This window comes from Sarcophilus harrisii, chromosome 5 (genome assembly GCF_902635505.1).
Source record: "Sarcophilus harrisii chromosome 5, mSarHar1.11, whole genome shotgun sequence".
NCBI lineage: Eukaryota > Metazoa > Chordata > Mammalia > Dasyuromorphia > Dasyuridae > Sarcophilus > Sarcophilus harrisii.
The window spans coordinates 224,400,832-224,425,306 of record NC_045430.1 but is presented as its reverse complement, the minus strand read 5'-3'; the positions used below and the strand labels follow the sequence as shown (position 1 = coordinate 224,425,306).

The window sequence follows — 24,475 nt, the reverse complement described above, 5'->3', positions numbered from 1 at the left end:
AAAGAGAAGTATTACCTTTTATTCTGAAATAATGAGGAAATAGGTTTGAAAAAGAGCCTTTAGAAGAATGTCTCATTATGGACCCTACTTCAAACAATATCACTTTTTCTAAAGTTTCCTTTCTTAAATTCTCTCCCCCTTTTTGAAGGGGAGAGAAGGGGATTGTAAGTATTTGATTTTTCCTAGGACTTGTAAGAAGAGGATATCTTATTACTCTAACCATTCTCATGTAAGTCAGAAGTAAGATTTCAGGTTTCTTTTCTCATGTCCACCAAAACAACAACAAAATCTTTGATCTTAGATTTTTGTAATTTAGACTATATCTTATTCTTATATCTCCTTGTGGGTATGGATGGTGATAATAGGTTTTCTAAATATAAGCCCAGTGATGTTTGTTTTCCAAAGACAAGCTTAGACTCATAACCAGGTTTTCTGCTATGGTGATTCTCTAAGTCGATCCAAAAAATCTTTAAAGGGTTAGGATCTGCGTGGGGGAAGGAGTCACCCAGCACAAAGAAATTAGAGATTGCTTTATTGAAGAAGGTTTGGTCTTCTGTGGAAAGGGTGCAGTTTAGATTCCCTACAGGATTGGACCATCTACTAGCAGGCCAATGGAAGAATTCTAATTACCCTAGAGAAGCGACTGAAGCAACTCCTTTTCCATAACTGGTAAAGATCAGCTCCTGCCCACATCTGTCCTTGAAGCTGCGCAGATTACTTCATGATGGGTATCTGTTCCCTTGTTTCCATCTTCCTCCTATCTCCCACATAAACAAACCTCAATGTAAAGGAACACTTGTGATCTAGAGCCAATCAGTGTACTAATGAGTCAGGTGACAAAAGGAGCCAACTGAGTGGGAACACAGTTGTGTGTCTGCACACACTCAAACTAGGCAGATGGAGTTGTTATATTTTTATAGTAGTCATTGTCTTTTATAATGCCATTCTTCATTCTCGGCATCTTTAAAATCAACAGTTGTAGCAGAGAAATCCTGTGAGAGTCATGAAGAGGTCCTAAAGTTCCAAGTTTTTATTTCTGTGACTTGGAGATGCAGTATACAAACCCACCTTAATTGGAACATTCTGAAAGACAAAATACATTTGGGGAAATGCAGCTTTTTTAGTAGTCCAATAGTAACTGGAATAAGTTTCATTATTGGACTCTGGTATTCTCAGATTTCCTTTTTAGCAGGTTCTGTTTTTTCAGTTTCCAAGATTTTCCTTGCTTTTGTTATTCCAACAGTATTTCTTGACACATGCTATTTGTTTTGCTTTTCTCATCTGTGTTTTTAACACACACACACACACACACTCACTCAAAACAGAAGGCTTGGCATTTAAATAGTTTGTGCTGGGATATGGTGAATGAGGAAAAAGAAATTGCATGATGATGTTAATGAGGGTCCACTAGGACCTCATGGAATGGAGAGCATTTCCTTTGGTGGTCCCTGATTGAAAAACCTATTATGGAGGGAAGGAGGGAAGAGGGAAAGCAACAAGTACAGTCATTTCTTGTGAAATCGGCTAAAACAGAGACCCAGGAGGTAGTATAGGAAAACTGGCCGTAAAATAAAAATTTTAGCCTAGAAATACTGTGGATTTCCGGTTTTATTTTTCATTGAAGATGAGAGTTTCTTGAATGAGTGGTGAGTGTATTTAAAGCTTATTTATTTAATCATCCTCTTTCAAGATATGATATAATTAGCTATTAAGTTTTTCTAAGGTATATTTTTCATTTCATCTGTGTAGTAGCTTCCAAGACCAGGCGGTAAGGAGTCAAACTGATCCCGGCACAGATAGAATGCTACAGCATGTTTGAGGCGCTCCCCAATTGGCAACAAAACATGCCAAAGACACCGTGGTAGTCAGAAATGAAGTTTACCGAGTTAGATACATGTCCTTCATCCCTTGTTTGCTATTCTAACAGAAAAAAACTGAAGAATCAGGTTGGAGTTTTAGTGAGATTTTTGCTTAGCCCATTAAATTTTAAGTACTAGGAGTTCTATATAAAGCAAAATTGTCGTATTACATATTTTCCAGTAAAGGATTAGTCTTTCCATGGGAAATTTGCATTACCTCACAGAGATGGGGGGAAAAAATGTTCTTGGTCTAGTTATTGTCTTATTGTCTAGCAAAGCAGATTCTTCACATGTCACATTACATGATAGAGGGAAATGGATTATAGAATTTGTCTCAGCAGAAAAGACTGGAGATGATGCTCTTAGGTTATATTCAGTTGTTTTCCAGTCAGGTTCCACTCTTTGTGGCCCGATTTGGGGTTCTCTTAGCAAGACATTAGAATGGATTTCCTTTTCCAGTTCAGTTTGCAAAATGAGGAAAAACTGATCAAGTGAGATAATAATTGCAGTGCGCTTAGTACAGAATCTGGGACATAAGAAGCATCCTATAAATGTTTACTATTATTAAATCCTGGTGTCAAAAAATATCCCTGGTTCTGTGACTTGAAATCTTAGAATTCTTGACAGGTAAAGGGATTAACTCCAGATCACATGACTGCTATAAGTCACAGTGTTGGAATCTCACTGTCTCTGTGTGACTCATTCAAAGATACTCCATGTTGCCTTTAACCTTTGAAGAACAAATGAGGTCTAATTTCTGTGGACTGAGTTTTCACTGCAAAGGGTTTTCATCATATGACAGTGCTGAATTTTTAGAATTTTTTTTTCCTTTTTGAGTGTCATCTAGTTCACTACATGTGGTCCTTGTGATGAAGAATATTTTTTAATGCAACAAGCAGAGGACAGTAAAACACATTCTTCATCTTAAAACCTTTTCTATAAGTCTCTGAAAAATGTTTGATAACTTGCACCCCTTTAAAAGGGGAGGAGAGGATGGGAGTGTTTCCAGCTTGTTCAGATTAGTAACAGAACCAAACTGTTAATTCGTAAAGCATTTCAAATTCCTCTATTAGATAAAAGATTTTCTGGAACCAAGAAAAATTAGTAAATATGTCTCTTTTCAACGTCATTGACTCTAGACACGCTGATTTTAGAAATTACTTGAACATGACCTGGTATAAGAAGTCATTTCAAAAGTGCTGCTGAAGAGGCAGAAGTCTTGATCTCACAGTACCTTCAAGTTCTACAGTTCTGTTATTTGCAGATAAAGAAAAACAAAGACATTACATTTATAACGAGGGAAATTCCCTACCAGAATTATTTATATACAAGAGGATGACCAGCCTATGACAGCAGATAAATTGAGAGTAATTTTATATTGTATGCTTGTTCAGTTCTAAAAAACAGATATAAAAATACATTTATATCCTACTGTGGATGCCCTTTATCTAGAGCCAAGAAATCTTAGAGTCATAAATTCTAATTATGTAACTTGACAGAGTAGCCAATTTCAAGGGTCCTCTCCCATGTGGAGCCAGTGAGTCTAATGCTCCTGGTTGAAGTCTTAAAGAACATTTTATAACCTGGGAAACATATTGTAGAAATGAAGAATAAAATAATACAATAAGGAGAGAAATTCAGAGTCACTGTAATAAATTAAATAAAATATTAACTTTGAACTTATGTCTAACCATGAGTATGAACTTGTTGAACTAAATAGCATCATTTAGGGAAATGTTTATCTGGCTTAGGAAGTAATTCTGATATTGTTTAGGTCAAATGAGGATCAAATAAGTTAATAAGTAAATAAATCTTTAGTTTACAAATCTAAACTGCCATATACATGCTAGCTATTGTTGTTAGTTTTTACTTTTGGTTTGCAAGCACAAAGAAGTTTCCCCACAACTTTTAGGGATGATAGATCCTAAAACCCACCTGAGAGCAACCCATCAGAGAGAAAGAGAAAGGGAAAGCAAAAGTACATCAGAGCTGCCAAAAAATAATCTAAAAATACTAAAATAACACTTGATGAAATAACTTCCCCTTCCTGTAAGTATCCACAGGTTTGGATTTGTCTTACCTACCTTTCTGGAAGGACAGTGAACTTCTGTGCTAACTAACTTCATGTTAGTTTTACAAGTATTCCTAAGAAGCCAATTCCTAGGGGGACATTCTGTCATTCACTAGCTTTCACCCCCAGCCTTAGTCTTCATATGGAACATAGCCACGCCACTCAATTCGAGACTGCGAGTCTTCCCTGGGCATTATTTTACTGTCAGATTTGCATTAAAATATCTATAATTACTAAGCTAAACATATAATGCATTTTCTGAAGTACGCAGAGGTGTAGGAGGGAAAGCAGGAGGAAGGGTTATATAACAAAAATGAAAATCTTTCCTGAGAATGAAATTCTTGGGATATCATAAGATGAACTTTTATATTCATTCATAGTTGAATATCTGACAGAGTTTTCATTTCACGTTCATGGTTATATACTAAAACAGTGTATGTTCTGTAAAAAATTCACTATCTGTTGCCCAAGCAATTCTATTTCTTAAGTAAGAACTGGAATAGGCCATTGTTTTTGTCATAAAAGCTGTCTGCAGGACATATTGAAGATTTGTTCGCCAAGTGATTTAGCATTCAGTCATATGTTGTAGTACAGATTATATATGGGCACATGTATAAACATACATATACATGCAAGAATATGAGATAGATCTGTCTTTTCACCAAATTGCCATTCGCCACACCCATCACAATCACCCAGATGACCTTAAACAGGTCACAGGTCTCAGCTTCATTGTTTGCAAAATTAGGGGTTTGGATTCAGTGGCCACTGAGGTCCCTTTGAGGTCTAGATCTGTGACCAATGAAGCATTTATGAAGTGCTTATTACACATCTCTGAGACTATGACCTTGGTAAATTAGTAAATAGGAGAATTCAGAGTCACTTGAGGTGAGATCTGAATGCAGTTCTTTCTGACTCCAAGCCAAGCTCTCTTATCTATCATTACCAGATGACTCCACAAACTCCACAAATATGTATGAGTATTCATATATATATATATATACACACACACACACACACACACACATATAATGTGTTTATTTCATCTGAAGGACTGTCTATACAAATATAGACATGTCCACATGCAGAGTATCAGTAAAAATGTGTGTGCTTGTATACATGCATGTTATGTGTATATGTTTATGTTTTCCCACATTTAAAATCTGACCTGCTGGGCATGTGAAGTCCATGGACACATAATCTACAATACAGACCCAACAATGAGACCACAACTACTTCTAATTCAGGCTCATGATTTCAAATATTTAGGTGTTTTTTTTTTCTCCTGGCACTACATAAGGACTGAATTATTAGAAGGCTGCCATATGTCTACAGTGGAGTTGGCCCTATAGAAGAGGAAATAATGTTAACAGTGTTAGTTATAAATGGGGTATTTAGGCAGAAGTTGAATGGATTGTCTTCTTGCTCAACTATTCTGTTGACTTGACCAAGTGTCCTTGGGGAAGCCTACCTTTTGATGTTTGTTACTGTTGGAGAACCTCTCACCTCTGCCCTTTAGAAACTGCTTCTCTTGTTTTTGCCCTATTTTTCTCGAAGAACACTTTTCTTTTGGTTTTATGATCAATTTTCTTTTCTGAACATTGAAAGTTGTTCCCCCAAGTTCATTTTCTTTTTAACATGATCCTTATCTGCCATTCCTGTTTCTCTAAATTAAATATCTTCCTACAAAAATAACTTCCTATAAAGTCTAAAATATTCCGACTCAGACTGTGATTTTTTTGGGGGGAGGGGGAAGGGGTAACCAATTTCTGGTCTCATCAGCATGAATCATTTCCTTTTCACAGTGCAGATTACAACATATAATATCCTTTCATTCTTTTCAATTCTCACCCTTGTCCTTCCATAAATTCTCCATGCCATATTTTTCCAAAACTCTTATGGTCTTCCTCCAGGCCAGGGAAATAAACAATGAAACACAGGCTCTCTCTTCTCTCATTATCATTGATCAATATACCTTTTTAAGTCATTCATGCCCTCAATAAAATATTTTTTTCTATCCTGAGAAAAAATATAAATACAAAATTTTCTTTGTCAGCATGAATTTCAAAACATTTATAAGCTGCAGGAAGTTAATATTTAAACATGAAGTTAGTCAGACAACATGCAGAAATGTCTTCCTGTTTAATAGTTTTCCCATCAGACAGATTTTTAGGAAATTAAATTTTAATCTTGGTGAGAGAAGCAGCACCAGGTTAGTAGTCATCCATATTAATTATATATACAATAAGAAAAGAGAAAACTAATCAGTGCTTCCTATCACAAAGAACCCAATTAATTTTATAATTGGGTTTCATCACTCACACAATTAAAAATATTGTACTAAAATTTATTCTATTCTACTTTTGTAATAGTTAATAGATTTGAATATGTTGACTCAAAGGTATCCTAAGTGTTATAATCAGTTATCTCTTCATAAATGCTCTGCACAGTGGACCCAGGAACAAAACACAGAATCTGAAGGGCAATGATCTGTCATTGTTGTAGAGCACTTAACAGCATGGTCTTCTCAGTGAGAACAAAGTCCTATCCCAACCATGTGATGGAAATCAAGAGTGAGAGAGTCAATAAAGATTTAGCACTGAGCCAAGTTCTGGGGATACAAAGAAAGGCTTGAAAATCCCTGCCTTCAAGGAGCATACAATCTGAGAAAGACAACACATAAAAAGAAGCTGAAAAGAGGGCAAGATGAAGTCTGATAACTGAGGTGGCAAATGATCTGAGAAGGTGTGAATTATAGAGTTGATTTTATCTTGGAAGAAAATGAGATTCTGGAGATGATGAATTCAGGAAAATCAGTTGGGTGGAAAGTAATGAGGTGATTGTCCTGACTTAAACTAGCATAGGATCTGGGAGGAGGGAGGAAGGGACCAGAGGGAGTTGAGGAAGTAAGAGTTTCAAGGTTGACTTCTTCCAGAAGGATGAGTAGAGATCATGAAGTACAAGAAAATAGCCAGCTAAGAAATGATAATTTAGGAGGTGCTTTCTATTTTCAAATCAAGAGAGTTAAATTATCTGTCAAAGATTTGTAAAATAATTAAAGGTTCTTTGAAATCAATTTACTCTTCTATTTTACAAAAGAGGAAACAGTTCTAGAAAGTGAAAAGAACTTGTCTAAATACACATAGCTTATTGACTGAAGAGAGGGATTCAAAACCAGTTTTCTTGATCCCAGTGCTCTCTTCAGTAGGCTCTTTTTTTTTCCCTTCATAATAATGCTTAATTCTATCAACATGGTTGACTACATTTTACTAGAAATGGATAAAGTGTTGGACAACCTGTATTATGGAAGATTTCATTCTTAGCTAATTTATAGCATGATCCTAAACAAGTAACTTAACCTATGTCTACCCAGTTTTCTCGTCAATGAGTTGTAAAATAAGGGAACTTAATCTCTCAGGGTTGTGGTGAGGATCAAATGAGATGAAATTGGTAAAGCACTTTACAAACTAAAAAACACTGTGTGAATGCTAGGGAGCAGCAGCAGTTTTTCTCTAAGAACTCATCCTAAATTTAGTGTCTCAAGCAATTTGTGTTCATTGTACTAAATAAGAACAAAGCCATCTTTTATTTTATTTTATTTATTTTTTTTTTTTTGCATAAGAGTCATCCTTTTCCACTTGACCAGTAGAGGAACATTCCTTTCCAGCATTAACATTTATGCCATTTTCAGTTGGCTCACTATCATTTAGTACATAAAATTATTTTCTTAAACTTCTCTGTTCTTCCTGTGATTTAAAAGATGGTCATTTTCCTAGAAAAGTTCAAAAGTTGAAAATTGGCTGGGAGCCAGAGAGTAGTGACATTTAGTTGGAAAGGTAACAATTTTTCTAAAAGTGGCATCTCCTATTTCCCTTGGGTCAAAACACAAAGCAAAGCCAAGTGAAGTGCCATGAATATTGCTTTACCTCTTAGAATCTGTACTTCAGTGACTTTGAAGGATGACTGAATTGAGAGACTAATTAAAATTTTAAATGACCTAGAAAGGAATTTACCAGGAGTTTGGAACAAAACCTGTTAGCTATCTTCTTCATAGAAATTCATTCTAAACAATACCATTTTTTTTTTTTTTTTTGGAAAGCACTTAAATGAAGGAAGAAACCATTCTTTATATCCTCCAAAGCAATCTCTAGTGGTCAATTACCTATGGCAGTCAGAAGTTGTCAATGTTAAAGCTAAAAAAACCTTTGAGATAATCAAGAAGTATTTAAATATTAATCATCCATTAAGTAAGTGCAAGGTGCTATGTTAGACACTGGATGTACCAAGATAAAATCAAATCACAGTTCTTCATAGAAAGCAGTATTTGTTGATTGAATGAACTCTGACGTATGAGTTCTAATTAAAGTCAATTTGTTCAAACTGGAGGGGTGCGTCCACTCTGTCTAGAGTTGGAATTCTGATTTTAAATCCTCCTAATTATTTTAATTTTGGAATAAGAAGACTAAGCTAATGAACAGAATTTATTGTTTTATCAAATGGAATCTCTTCCTCTCCCCCATATTAGCCATTTTATAAAAGAAAACACATCAAAACTCTCCAAGAAAAGACAGTGAAGAAAGTATGCTTCTGTCTTTATTTAGAATTTCTCATTTCTCTGTCTCTGAATCTGGAAGCATCATGAATTCTTTGGAATTTCTGGGATCATCAGAGTAGCCAAGTCTTTCATGGTTGATCATCATTATCAAATACAACTTTTAAGGAAATTGCCAGTGATGCTTGAGGTTAGGGAAACAGGATCTATCAATGCAGATTAGCACTTTTCCTGTGATTTACATTTATTGTTTTAGAGAGCTTCCTGAGATTCTAAAAGAGTGAGTTTTCCAGGGCCACATAACTAATAAGTGTGAGGCAGCATGAACTTCTTGACTGGGACCAGCTCTCTCTTTCTGCCCAACACCATGCTTCCTCTCTCATTGACACATATTTAATGAAATATATAATCACTATTTTGCAGCATTATAATTAGACATAAATGATAGTCAATTCACATAAATTACAGTAATCGCTATAACTTTTACACAAGAAGCCAAGCAGCTCCGGGGGTCAGATGAGGAGAATAGATGGTGGGTAGGGAACTGAATGGAGCTGCAATTTGTTCCAAAGCCCTTCCTAATACTATGAGATATGGACTCAAAGGGACTCTGGTTCCTCCATCTTCCTGGAAGTTCCAAATGCTTATTATAAGTAATCAAAATGGGTGGGATAAAGCGATTTAAGAGAAACCCTCCCCACCTCCCAGGATGGAAACTGGTTTTAGAATTGTTGGGTACTTTAATAATCATTTTCTCATACTTCCAATACTAGTAGAATGTGGGTCACATCCACTTGACTTTACCTTTTAAGCCAAATAAGTCTTCACTTAGTGGTATTTACAGCTATGAGACAACAAACCACATGTGTATTTTATTTTTAAATGACAGCTGCCTTGGCCCCCGGGTACAGTTAGAAGCAAAGCCAAATCCAGATAACATTTATTTTTGGCACCTTCTTTTCCTTCCCCTTTCCAGTCAGTCAAGTATTTATAAAGTACCTATCCTATTCTCAAGGACCTCACCAGGACCCATAATCTTCTGACTAGAGAGGCAGGTACCAGTCATTGGTGAGAACAAGAAAAGCTTCATGTAGCAAGGCACTGGTGCTTGATGCATGTAAAGGCTTAGAAGAAGAGTCTGAGGTGAGGAAATGCATTCCAGGCACAGGATGAAGGGCACTAAAATGTCAGCTGGGAGGAGCTGTCAAAGGGCCAGTTTGGCTGCACTGGAGCTTATTGGAAGGGAAGTTAATTATAAAGAGGCTAGAAAGGTAGATCTGGGTCAGGTTGCAAAGGCTTTTAAAAGTCTGCTAAAGGAACTTATTTTTTATTGTAGAGTTAATAAATAGATGGGACATCTATTAAACCCTTTCTATGTGCTAAACAGTGTGGATGGAAAGGCAAGTAAGCAAGACAATCTCTTCTCTCAAAGAGGTTACATTTTAAAGGGCGAAGACAACACGTTAAGGGCAGAAGAAGGAAGAAGGAGATGGTTTCCACCCTGGGGCAAGACTGCTGGTGAAGAGGTGGAGGAATACAGAGAGTAAGTCAAACCAAAGGAACAATGAGCATGGGGCTCTTCTGAACCCCTTCTGAAATGGTCATCTGGGCTGGGGATTCATCAGTTCTGAGGATAAATCTCAGAATGAAGGTATCTTTGGGCAGGGAGAAAGTAGAAAAATGCAGAGTGAATCAAGCCAGAGGTGATGAAGTAATCATGACTGGAGCTGCCTGACAATTGGTGACAAATGAAGTTTGTTGGTCAAGAAGAAAACACAAAGCCTGAAAAAAATTTAGGAAGACTTTCATCAAATCCTTTAGCAGAAGAATTAGAGCCAGGGGGGAAAAAGGGAGGAGTGGCTCCTCTGCTTGAATCTATGCTGGCTCACATTATATAGAGTTCAAACAAGGGAACTGCTGTACATTGGCACTTAGGCAGTTTCCCGAAAGGGGCATTTGCCAGGCAAAATTGCTTGATATATGTCAACAGGTAAATGTAAATATTCAATAAAATTTGGATAAAGTCAAAACACAGGCTATTGGGGAGCCCCAAGAAAAAATATTATTTGGATGGTTGGACCTAAAACAAACACTCCAGTTTCCCTGGAGAATATCTGAGGACAACATGAACCTAAGGTTTTGGAATAGACAATTTCTAGCCACATAAAACTAGGTTCAAACCACAATAATAAATTATCAAGTATTTTCTCCCCTCCGTGGTAACATGGTCAAATTTAAGCTTAAGGAAAATGGGTGTAGGAGCTATGTGGACATAAAATAGAGTAGAGAGAGACTTGGGTTAAGAGAATCAATTGGAAGGTTCAAGCAATAGTTCAAGCAAAGGGGGATGAGGGCCTGAAACCAGGATTTTGGCCGTGAGATTAGTGAGAAAGGGAGCTGTTGGGGAATGATGTCAAAGGAAAAAATTCAAGATTTGGTAGCAGAATTAGATATGTGGGTTGAAGAAGAGTGAGGAGTGGAGGATAATACACAGATCTTTCAGACTTGGAAGAATGGAAAGACAGGAGTTCCCTTGTCAGAAATAGGAAATTTGGAAAGAGAGGGAAGATTGAGGTTAACAGGAGGCAGGGAAAATGTGAATTCCTGTTTTAGACATATTGAGATTGAATTAAATATTGGATCTTGAATTTGAAATGACCAACAAGTAGGGGGTGACCGATGTGGAATTCAGGAGAGATACTTGAACTGGAATAGAATTGATCATTAAACACAATCGAAGCTGATAAAGTCACCAAATGAGTGAGTGAAGTGAAATGAAGACAGGACAGGACCTAGGACAGAGCCCTTTCCTCTTCTATCACCTTTTCTACTAAGTTTATTTTATACTATTTTCAAATTATCCCAAATCTCACAGTTCAGTAGTTCATTCACCCCTGTGCTGTGTTGCCTCAACTCATAGACATTCCTCATTCTGCAGTTTAGGTATTTCCCTACCAACATAACTAGGAAATCCCACAAATACTGATTGTGTTGTAGTAATTGATACTTATCAATTAAATTAAAGAGGGGAAAAAAAGTGACAGGCATGAATGAAAGTTCTTCTCTTTTCCCCTTCTTGAATTCTTTCTCTCTACTTATTGTCCTCCCAAGAGGAATTTAGAACTAAATTGAAGTGGAGTAAAGTTTGTAATTTTCCAAAACTAGTTGGAACCCAAGTTAAAAATTTGTCTTTTTTGTCTTTCCATGCTCTTGTGGTATACTTTTCCTTCTCTTCCTAGTTGCTTAATGTTCTTTACTCTAATGCACAACCACCTCACTCCAAAATCTCATCTTAAACATGAGTTTAAAAGCATTTCCTAGATTTCTAAAATAGGGAATTAAAATAATTTATATTAGGTATGACCTGAAAACTTAATCCTCCTACGGGATGTTTGAATTTTAAGAGGGGAGTTTGTGAATATCTAATTGTTGAGTTGTGTGGAAGCCACATTTGTGTGCTGGCTTAGAAGAGATTCCTTATTATTTCTCCACTCCCAGTCTCTTCATGTAGTACAATGAAGATAAACTAGGAGGGGAAGAGGTAAAATGAATCAGCTTTGTAGCTATAAACTATTATCAATGTCCTATTCTACTCTTCATCTTTGAGAAAGAGCCAATGGAGTGCAATTAAAAATAAATAAATAAAACTCTTAATAGTCTGGAATAATCTTTTGCTTCTGAGGACTTGCTTTCTTGAAGGTCTTGTATAAAATGACCATATTTTCAGAATAAAAAGCCAGTTCACATGTCCCACAAAGGTTATATTCCTTTTGCAAAATCTTAAAAGTACATTTTCTTTTCGTGAAACTAGTTGCCCTACAAAATCCAAGTACAAGGAAGCTATAGCTGTTTGTGACTATAAACACACAATGGGAAATAGAGCTTTAAGACTCTTCTGTTGTTTTTCTATATCTTGATTACTTTTTTATGGCTCCTTTGTAATGAAAGAACTACTAAAGCTCATTAGGAAATGGCATCTTCATTAATAAAGTTCTCCTTACCCCTTAGGTACTAGTTTAATAGTGAAACATTACTCTTCCTAAGAAAGAGCATGAGTCTAGGATTTCTAGGGTCTGGCACATAGCAGATATTTAATAAATGCTTATTGACTGACTGTTTTCTGCTAGCCACATGGTCTGGAATCCAGCTTCTTAAACTATAGGTTATGACCCTATATAGGGTCTCATACCTGAATATGAAGGTCACAATATTATATTTTGTTATCAGTAAATGTTTGATTTGTATACTTGTTTTATATGCCTATATACTCAGGGTCACAGCAAAAAAAATACTGGATGAAAAGGGGTAGTGAATGGAAAAAATTTAGGAAGCTCTGTGGTTTAAAAGACCTAGAATACACTTCTAGCTCTAACCAATTTAAGGAAGAAATCCAACATGGATGGGGGAATAGAAATAAAAGGATTTCTCTTTTCTTAGCTTATACGGTCATAGATGTAAGTCTGGAAAAGATCTCACCTTAAGTCACCTCATCTAACATCTTCATTTTAAATGAAGTCCCAGAAAGGATTTATCCATTATTATACAAGAAGTACTAACAGAGACAAGACTGGAACAGAAATTCCTCTGAGTCCAAATCTGGCACTCATTTCATCTTGCTCCTTTTCTAGGTGAATCCTGTAGGTTGTTGAAGCTTCCAAAATTGGAAGCTGGGGATAGAAACAAAGAAGACTGTCACAATGTTTTCTGGTTTTCACTCCAAGATGCTCTTAGTTGTTGCTCTAGTTCTCCCCCTGGTGGAATGGACTTTTGGGCTAAACCTGCCATTATGCAAAGGATTTTGAAAATATGATCTTGTTAGAGTAGTGTGGAGATGGATTCTAGAATGTAAAACCTCATCTTCCCACTCCACCAAAAACTAAGAAGGGGACAGGGAGTGGAGGAGGAAGTTGGAGACAAGAAGGACATGCAAGCATGGGACCATAGCCAAGGAAGCTAGAGACCTATAACGTGGTAAGGTAGGAAAGGGATAGGAGCACCTTAGATAGGGAGAATTTCTTCTTCTTTACTCATTGATCCTGTAGTATTTCATTATTCTGCATGCTCTGTTTATTTTCATCAGTTAAGATTGTCTAAGACAATGATCTTCACTGTTGGAACATTGCTTCTTTCAAGAGCATCCTTCTAAGCAGTTGTTATTACACTTTCCTCTATTGTGCATCACTTGATAAGCTCGTTGTCATTCTCCAGGCTACTCTAGCACTCACTAAAAACTAATGCCTTTTCTGTTGTTTTGTGGTTCTCTAATAATCATCCTAATAGCTAATGTAGCTGCCAAGCAGGGGGCACAGCTATTTTCTATAACTTGGAGAAAGATAATTCCTTGTGTGAGTCAAAAATATAAAGTGTTAATTGAGTGACAATTATAAAATAAATCTTAAGAAACCTTGCTGTTCCTCTTGACTGTGATACTGACTGAGCTTCCTTCCTTTCTTTCTCTTTTTATGGAAGTTAAGTAAAAACTATGGGCTTCTACAGAGTTACTGTATTTATATTGAAGGTTTCTTTTTAGTTTCCTAGAACTATTGAATATTAGTTCTAGAAGGGTCTTTTGAAATATGTTTAACCAAATTCTTCCTTTTGCAGATAGGGAAGGTAGAGGCCAGATGGGCAATTAAATAAAATTTGTCCTACCCATTCAAATATTTCCCTTTCCCTATTTTTCCCTATGCTATGCCTGCTAGTATAAGTGTAGTGATATATCTGTAAATCACTTTTCTATTTTGCTGTTTCTGAATATATACATAAAATAAGCAACAAGGGGAGAAAATGAATAAACAAGAAAACTCTTTCCACTCCTTTTTCCCTTCTTCCTCTAGGTAGGCTGACTATAACTACCTATATTCTTCTCAAACTTTGTTAAATTGAGATTTCCTATTGTTCCCCTTCTGGGGAAAAATTTTAGGGATTTTATCCAACTTGGTGATGTTTCTGGGTAGCTCTTCACGTCTGAACTATGACAAATTATTATTCAACACAACACAATAAATATTTATTTAATATCTCCTGTGTCTAAAATCCCTCCCTTCCCAACTCCATCATTCACACCTTACCTTTAAGAGTATCTTGTTTATATTATATATATTTTATATGTACATTTTTTTCTGTGTCGTTTGCCTAGCATAGTACCTGGCAAAATGATAAGCACTATTAAGTGCTTGTTGCCTGATTTACCTGCCAGTCTACTAGGCCCTGGGGGGAGAAGCAAATTTTAGCTCTGATCTTTGCTCTTAAAGAATTTGTAAGTATAACCCTTGTCTTTCTCCTTATCTGTTAATTAGGTAGGCTTAATAGTATGATGATCTGTTGTGGTACTCTAATATGATTTGAGCTCCACTGAAATAAGCCTCCTTTTTAATATGCCTTTAATTGACTTTTGTTCATTTCCTCCTATAAGTATTTATGGAAGTGGGCAGCATAAGAAAGATGGATATTCTAATTTGAGGATCAGTTGTGAAATTCTTTGTTCATTCCTTGCATGTGCCTTTTTTTGTTTTTCTTAGCCCAATGTCTATGTTTCCATGATTATATGAGTTATGTTTGGACATTTGGCTTTTGTATTTCCCAGGAGCTTCCCAATTATTTGCTTTCCCTTTCACAATCCCTTCAACAAGGACATTAAGTTACCTGTTCCGAGAAACACCGTCACCCTCAGAATCCCTGCTGTAATCCAATAATTATTTTAATTATGTAATTATGTGATTCAGATAACTAACTATTGGATCTCAGAGCATCCTGCCCCTGTTGAAGTAAGCATTGTGGGGTTATAGAACTAATATGCTATGTTCTCACTCCTAAAGGCCTGTCTGGCTCCATTCTAGTCCCATGAATTACCTTATCTGAGGTAATTTTGATAGCTTCTAAGGTGCTCCCATAATGGTCAAGATCTCAGCAGAGTACGTGGAAATCCAATTCATTTGAAAGAACTTGAAACCTCTAAGTGACCCAAGAATGACCCAGGCCTTCTGGAAAGTCTTCAGAGTCAACATGACTGAGGTCTGGACTGCTCCCACACCCTCTCTCCTCCCCTCCAGCAGTCCTTTTTTCTCTCACATATTTATTCCTTGACACACGTCCTCTCTCACTCCCAATTCTAATCCTCCTAAAGGACTTCAGATTATAACACTAAGACAGAAATTCCTTGATCAGACACTTCAAAAAGAGGCTGGAAGAAATCTGGGTGATCTCACAACTTAAGCAGCCCCAAACACCCTTTTTAAGTCCCTTTGGGTTTCTATGTTTCCACTCTTTTTGGTTTGGCTAAGGAGAGAGCATCCTTTAAACTCAATAAAATGTAATGGACCATTTTGCCCTTGTTACCTCCACTCTGTAATTGAGCATCAATTGTCCCCTACAGAGCTCAGAATCTAATCTGATGCTGAACTGGTCACTTCCAGGGAGACACTGCCTTTCTCATTGCTTTACACCTCAGCTTTCTGTCTCCCATTCAGGAGTTTCCATTTTTTTGCTTATAAGTTTGGAAACTCACCTGATGTATAACTTCTCCAAATCCTTTCCCAAAGCTCCAAAAGTAAAATTGTTATTTTAATGAAATGACATAAATATTCTTTCATCTGAATCTCGGAGGTGAATTTGGCCACCCCTAAGTAGTTATACTCAGGCTGTAGCTCTGGGGAAAAGCCTGACCAAGAATTTCCATTGCATACCCCAATTTTTAGGCGCCTGTGAATTAGCCAGATCAGTTCTGTATTTTGATTTACTATTCCTGGGAGCCAAGATATGCTTTTAATCAGCTTTCAAAAAGAAGCTTTGGCTTTTCTACCAATGTAAACATTCAAAGATTGACCACTTTGGGCTTTTCTCAGTGGGAGAAGGGTTGAATTTGACTTTTGGGGGAAAAAAATCTGGGACAGATTGCTTGATTGTGTGTGGTCCATTGAAAGAAAATAAAAGTTTGACATGTTTTAATTTTTAAACCTAGCTAAGCAGATTCAACATGGACCTCACCCAGTTCCCAAGGATTTTAACTGGGACAATTGCTTTTGCCCACTGTAAATGAAAAATCAAAACATTCATCTTAACAATAGAAGATCTTTGGAAGGGCCCCAAGACATCTTTTTCTTTCTAATGATCAAAAATTCTTCAAATGTTGTGCTTCTGTGATGTCCAAAAAAAAAGTGTGAGAAAAGTTCTCTTTTTGAACCTTTAAAGTGGTGAGGGGGAACCCAGTGTCATAGTTTAAGCAAATATGTATTAGGGACTGAAAGGAAGACTGACTTAATCTTGAACATATAAAGTCTGGGAGTGTATTCCAAGGCATTTGTGTGACTTAGAATTTCAGAAGTGTTTGGGAATAGTCAGGATAGACTAGATAATGATATTGTTCTTTCTTTTTGAACTTCTTAATGCTTTTTTAGACACTAGATTAAGAGTTTTGCAGTGTTTTAATCAACAATTAGCGCCTGGGCTAAGGTTCACCCATCTTCCACCCTGTTCTTTTTTTTTTTTCCTGTGGTAATATAGTGATCACAATAGGAGGGCCAGAGTTATAAACAATTGACAATTTATGAATTGTGAACTTGGAAGGAAAAATCCCTCATCCTGGAGGCCGTGTAATTTTCCTGAAATGGCAGGTAGACTACAAGACTGCTAAATGCATTACACATTTTGCATTATCCCCTTTTCTGTGCAAAATGCAAGACTATCAGGTAGACCAACCAAAATGTTTTCTTCTTGCCTTAGCGCATCGACAGCATTTCCCATGCAGTGTTCAAATACAGTCATACCTTGGAGATATTCTGGGTACAGTTCCAGACCACTGCAATAAAGAAAATATAGCAATAAAGCAAGTCACACACATTTTTGGGTTCCCAGTGCATATAAAGCATATTAAATCATGCTTACACTATACTCTTGTCTATTGAATATGCAATAGTATTATGTCTAAAAAACAGTGTACATGCCTTAATTAAGAAGTACTCTAGTGCTAAGAAATGCTAACATTAGTCATCTGAGCTTTCAGTAAACTGTAATATTTTTGCTTATGGAGGGTCTGGCTTCACTGTTCATGGGTACTGAGTGATCAGAGTGATGGTTGCTGAAAGTTGGGGTGACTGTGGCAATTTCTTAAACTAAAACAGCAATCAAGTTGGCCACATTGATTGACTTTTCTTTTCACTTGAACATTTAGAGGCCATTATAGGATTATTAATTGTCCTAATTTCAATAATATACGTCTTGAAATTTGGAGGTCCAACAAGAGGGAGAAAAATGGGAAACGGCTGATTACTGAGTAGTCAATACACACACATTTGTCAATTAAGTTCTCTGTTTAATATGGATACGGTTTGTGGCATTCCAAACTAATTATAATGGTAACATTAAAGATCACTGGTCACAGCTCATCAAAACAGATATAATAAGAGTGAAGATGTTTGAAATAGGGTGAGAATTGCCAAAATGTGACAAAGAGCTATGTTGTGAGGATATGCTATTTGAAAAATGGTGCTGATAGATGTACTAAATGCATGGTTGCCACAAATCTTCAATTGTTGTTTTTTGTTTTGTTTTTGTTTTTTTTTTTAGCATTATCTATGGAGTACAATAAAGTGAAGCACAATAAAATGAGTTTTGCCTTACATAGGATCAAAGGGACAGATGAAAATACAAAACTATTTGGTTTATTCAGCCTATAGTTTGTTTCTTATGAATTTTCCCCTTCCCACTGTTTCTTTTGGGTTGTTTGTTAGCCACTTCCTTGGGGCCAAAAATACCATGGACCTCCAAAGTATGCCATTGGTTCCCACCCATCAAAGCAAGGACAACTTCTCTGTAGAATTAACACTTTCACCAAAACTATCCTTGTCCTACTTAATCCTCTCCTTTTTGAGCTGTGAGCCCAATAGATGTGGTATTTCAAATCAAAGTTCAATCTTTCAATCAACAGGCATTTATTAAATGCCTACTATGTGCCAGATTTTTTTAAAAAGGGGAAAAGTTTTCTGCATTTGGGAACTTTGCAGTCTAACCAAGCTTGACAGGATGCCCACCTGAGTGTCTGTGTCTGTGTCTGTCTGTCTGTCTCTCTCTCTCTCTCTCTCTCTCTCTCTCTCTCTCTCTCTCTCTCTCTATATATATATATATATATATATATATATATATATATATATATATATATATATATAATGTATATAGTAAACAGAAGGTGAATTAGAGAGGAAACCACTTATAGCTGAGATCAAGAATGGCTTTCTGTTGAAGGTGGTGCTTGGATTGTAGAGACTAAGGGTTCAGAGAGGCAGAAATGAGGAGAGATTTACTTCCAGGCATAGGGATAACCAGTAACTCAGGGATGGCATTGTGGATTCTCAGTGAATAGTCATTTAAGGAATTGAGAGAGAAAGGGTGGAGCTCAAATATTGCAGGCTTTTATAAACTTACCTCCTTTGGTCTAGAGTCAAGAGATGCCTCTTAGCCAAGTTCCATCATTTCATGGTACACTGGTTTGGTTCCTTGTGATGGAGACAGTTAAAATAAATAGACTCCTCCCATGTCCCAGACACCTTCCCATGCATTTTGGACCAGCCCACAGATAATCTTCAGGACTATACAAGCTAACTTTGGGAACAACTGTTCTAAATCTCTACCAGTTTTTTGGAAGTGTTGTTAATCCAGACTTTTAGAATAAGGTGATTTTAAGCAGTCCTAGGAACTCTGGGATTAAGATCATACTGATTATTTGTTTGCTGACAAGATCTTGGCTGTATTTTCTCTTTAAAAGACTAAATCATATTAGGTAGAAAATTCATGGGAGACTCCTCGAGGGAAGAGACCATTCCTTTCCTGCCTTTGCATCCCTAGGATCTGGCCTGGCACATAGTAGGTCTTTAATAAAGGGGGTATTGAATTGAGTATAATGTGAAGTATGCAGTTCTTTTACCCCTCCCCATTTCCCACTTAGTCTCATGCTGTGCCTTCTTGATACCTTATTATAGAACTAACCAACATCTTAGAGTTGGGAATTTAGAAATGACCTCAGCAGTCCAAGCAGTTCTTTAAAAGGATCTTTTCTTGAATAGACCTGACAAAATAGTCATCCAGTCTTTCCTTAAAAACCTCTAGTGAGGGGCAGCTGGATGGTGTGGTAGATAGAGCACCAGTCCTGAAGTCAGGAGAACCTGAATTCGAATCTGGTTGCAGACACTTAACACTTTCTAGCTGTATGATTCTGGGCAAGTTACTTAACCCCAATTGCCTCAACAAAAAGAAACAAACAAACAAAAACCTCTAGTGAAGGGAGAGGCTCCTGATTGCTGGGTCTATATAATTCCCTTTTGCCTATTTCTAATCATTTCCAAGTTTTTCTTTTCATCAAACCAAAATCTGTCTCTTTGGGCTTCCATCCATTAGTCTTCGTCTTTTTCTGTAGAACTAAAAAAAAAATTATAATCCTTTTTCCACTTGTAAATGAAAAAAGTATTCTGGTGGAAAATAAATGTGGGAGAAAGAGTATTAGCTGGGATACCTACTGATGTGAATTTTAATCCTATTCTGCATCTAACTAATTATGTGACTCTCGTCAAGTCACTTATTCTCCCTCCCAACTTAAATCTACTCATCTGCAAAATGAGGAGCTCATATTAAATGATTACTAATAGTCCTTCCAGCACCAAAATTCTATAGATCGAAAAAAATCTCTCAAGAATCTACCATAGCAGATAATGAATGGCCTTATGGATTTCTGCCACTTGTTTTAATATCATTTTCACTTTCTAGAAATTAGTCATACTTCTTTCATGTGTAAAGTAGTTTGATGTTTGCCTATTCAACTTGGCAAAATGAATAATGCAAGTTTCCAGATATATTTATCTGTAGCTAATATTTCTGCTTTCTAACCATAAAAATATTCGGGATATACCTAATGTCTGATGGCAAGCAGTGCCTCTAGTAGAATTTTGGGGGGTTCTTGTAATTATTTGTATGTGGAACAAAGACGTTTGCTCCTTAAATCTGCTGTTAGGGATTAGGAACTGATGATTCTATTTCAGGAATCCCTGCTGATGTCAGCACCAACCCAGCTGAAAAGTTCTTCCTTTTTTCAAAAATTAGGAATTCTCTTCTTCACTGAAATCTATGGACTGTTATTTGTTTGTCTGGGAGGAGGGCAATTAAGTTTTAAATCTTTGTGTTGTTTTTCAAAATTGTTAATAGAAAATGATCTGAAGTTTTGTTTTTTGTATATGGTAGCCTAGGGAAACCCAAACATGAGTGGTTTCTCCAGAAAGATTCAGAAGGAGACACACCTTCACTTATCAACTGGCCTTCCAGGTATCTCTCAGTTTGAAACTGTGTGATTAGTTGTTGCTTCTGGTTCTTCTCACCCATAATTTTCCTGTTCTTCAATGTCTGTGCTCTAGAAAAGTGTGTGTTTAATAAATGGCTTCAAGAAGTCATTCCATAAAAGTCTGCTTGATCCTTCTTTTCTCTCTCCTCTCCTCTCTCTCTTTTCTCCTCTCTCCTCTTTCTTCTCTCCTCTTCTTTCCTCTTTCCCTTTCTCTCTCTTCCCCCTTCCCTCTCTCCTTTTTTATTTCTGTTGTTCCTTTTCTGTTCCTCCTCTCCTTCTCCCTCTAATATTTAATAAAGTACTTGCATGTTTAGTGAAGAACTAAATACCATTTTAAATGGTTTTTCCCCCTCCTTGTTGTTTTCCCTTGAGACTAACTAATGTTTCTCATCTTGTCTACCCCAAACTTAACCTGTTTGCATTTCCTCTGCCATTCAAACTAACAGTTTGTTTTCAGTAGCTCTTCGAAATGACAAATTCAAGGTGTGGTTTGAAAAACAGATTTTTAAAATCCACTATCATTCCATTTTAAGTTAGGAGAAGGAGTAAGAAAGACAAAGCTCCCATATACAAAATTTCAAGCAATCTCTATGCTCTAGTCTGGTGACAGCATCCAAATTATCCCTAATTAGAAGCACACATTCCACTGGGAAGTTTAAGCCCCATTGCAGCCATTTTTTGATTAACAAATGTTATGAATATGAAAACCTCCAACATTGCCTATTTTTCTAGGAGGAAATAATAGCTGACCGTGCTTGTTTCCAAGGCTTTGGGGAATAAATAGCCTTTTGTGTGTGCCTTTGCTTTTTAAAAATGAAGAGGCACATTGTAATCATGGGCATTTCACATCCTGTGTCCAAAAAAAAATCACAGCTGGGAAAATCAGGTTATTGAGACAAAATCTATTTTTTAACATATGTGTTGCAATTGAAAGTGGCCTTGCTCATTAATCTTGATATTGATGAATTCTTCCATTTGTTTTTTAAAATTACTTTTTCCCTTGTCATCCCAATTCTTCATTTAAAAAATAAATCAATATCAAGCAACTAAGCATGTTTTCTACCTATTTGTAGATGTATATGTATGCATATGTGTATGTGTTCCTTCTGGTTTAATGCAGAATATTTGAACAAAGGATAGACTTGAAGTGATTTTAGTAACTTTTAGAAAATAGTTTTGTACTGTTCCAGGTCATTTAAATGATTTCAGAAATTGTAGGGGCTGCTAGGTGGTGCAGTGGATAGACCATCAGCCCTGAAGTCAGGACGATCAGAATTCAAATCTGGTCTCAGACATTTAACACTTCCTAGCTGTGTGACCCTGGGCAAGTCACTTAACCCCAATTGCCTCAACAACAACAAAAGAAATTGTAGCCATACCCTCAGTAGATTTTGAAACATAGAAATTGGTGGTATATTTCAAAAGGTTTGTTATTGTTGTTATTGTTATTGTTTTAATTGAGTTTTTTTCTTGCCAACTGTAATGCCACTTTTTTTCTACTTCTTTAAAGATCAGCAACAAGTGTCACAATTGGGTTAAGTGTCTGATTGTCTCAGCCTGACATTTAAATTGTTGCTGCCACTACAACACACTACCTCTCTTTCCTACTCTTAGTTTATCAGAACCCACAAGTATGTATTCTACAGAGAGATTCTCGTCAAACCTTTCCTTTTTCCTACAAGGAAACAGAGACCCATCATACAGCTATTTAGTGGCAGAGTTGATGATAGCTCTCTTCACCCAGTGCCATCATATAGCAATAGTCTTTTAAATCATTTTCCTTTCTCATTTTTTCACTCAAAACCAAAATGGCAGCTCTCACGCTCTGAGTGCTTGTGCTTTTTATTGCCTTCAATTCCCATTGGAGAAGAGGAATTTTTATGTCCCTATTTTAGAAATGATTAAAACTTAGCATGCATCCTTTGAAAAATATGAACAGTTAGCTCATGCAAAAGCAGTTCCCAAAGACAATTTAGTTTTTCCCTCTTTGCTGTTTTGTCCTGAAAATAGTCCTGAAATTTAGGATCTTTTTCTAAATGACAATGATTTTGTTTATTTGAAGTTTGTGTTGGTATAAAAATGTTGGTTAACACCTATGCTAAGACCATGCATGTCTAAAGGCATGCTGATCTCTGCACCCTGGAATTACACTTAGAATTGTTGACCCTCACTTCTGGATTTTTGTTATAAAGATTCAGAAACAAAACAAAATATTTTGCATGGGTTACTGGGAAATTGGGAAACATGTCACTGGAGTGAAGTATATAATAACTTGGAAGTTTAATAGGTTCCTTTGATTCAGCCTGTTGTGTTTTTTACCCTTTATGTCTTCAAATTCAGAAGCATAAAATATTGGGTTGGTTTTCTTGAACTTTATGGTCCACAATTGATGCATGTTTTTTCTCCCTCCAAGAGTGACTGTGTTTTACGGTTTTCACCCTTTTTCTTTCTTAAAGAGTAAAAGTTAGAGAGAAATTGGTGAAGGAGGAAAGTGCTCGCAGCAGCCCTGAAATTGCCTCAGATCCTTTCACTCAGAGGAAACACCAGCCAACTTCAGGCCATTGCATGTCTCTGCAGTCAGAAACATCTGCTTTTGACAGGGTGATGAGCAAGCCGGTCAGTTCCACCCGCCAGCCAATCCATGGCTACATTCAGCCGGCTGGTCACACTCACACTGCTAAGCTGGTAGCCTCTGAAAAACTAGAGAGTTTCTGTGGCAGCACCCAGGTGGAACCAGCCGCTCCTGACTTAACAAAATTTCCCGTACCTAGTGCCATAGCAGAGGGAGGAAGGGATGAGAACCTTGAGCTTCATATCTATGAATCTGACACCAAGGAAGATACCTTTAGAACAGAAGCATTTGGGAAAATCAGGAAAATCTACCCTGAGGCTCAAGAACAGGTGAAGAATGATGAAGACTCTTCAGAAAGCAGTAACCAAAGGAGGCTAACAGTTAGCTCCGTTATCACAAGCAAGCAGAGAACCAGTGCCTTGGAACCTTGGCAGAACCTCGAGAGCCAAGCCCAACTATCTGAAGCCCAGTACCAGCCCCCTGAGAAAATTGGAAGAAACGAAACAGTGATGTATGTGCAAAATCGACCTGTTTCTGAGGCTGCTTCATCCAAACATCAGAAGCAGGAAGTGTCCACAATGAAACACAAACTCCTCACTCGATCGCTCTCTGATCACACCGGGGACCCCAAACCAGAAGTCTTCAAATGTATGGAAACTGTTTCAAAGAAAGAGCTGCCATTTCAGCATGCAGGAGATGAGGTACTGCCTGGAGAAGTTGGCACAGTGAACACAAAGGTCTCTGTTGCCCAGCTCCGAAATGCCTTTCTGGAGTCTGTCAGTGCCAACAAGAAATCTGAACTGTAGGTGACGTTTGAAAAATATTCCTGGTGTGTCACTTGCACGTTCTTGGCAGTTTTCCCCCCACAATCTCAACATCTGTTGTGTCCTGCATTGAAGCATATAGCTTAGCTCACAGACACATATAGGGCAAATTGGATAAGGAAGTAGCCCCAAACCTACTCTTTTGCTTCTGCTTGCTAATGGAACAAATATAATATTGATCAGCTGGAATTGGTGGTTTTCTTTTTTACCTTATTTCTACGCATGATAGAGGCATGCAGAGTGAATTAACAGTATCAATGGATGATATGTCTGTG

General features: G+C 37.0%; 1 protein-coding gene across 22 annotated transcripts in view; it reads left to right on the top strand.

Annotated features, from left to right (window-relative positions):
* The window catches only part of SVIL (supervillin), a 254,897-nt gene that overhangs the window by 154,324 nt on the left and 76,098 nt on the right, over positions 1–24,475 (top strand). For 15 of the 22 annotated variants that reach the window (XM_031939775.1, XM_031939772.1, XM_031939768.1 and 12 more), the window contains 2 exons: positions 20,708–20,788; positions 23,261–24,178. The exons of 5 other annotated variants lie outside the window; for them this stretch is intronic. In XM_031939775.1, the coding sequence (XP_031795635.1) occupies positions 20,708–20,788; positions 23,261–24,178 (999 nt within the window). The remainder of the gene's footprint in view (positions 1–20,707; positions 20,789–23,260; positions 24,179–24,475) is intronic. 2 more of the 22 variants (XM_031939777.1, XM_031939784.1) reach the window with 1 other exon arrangement.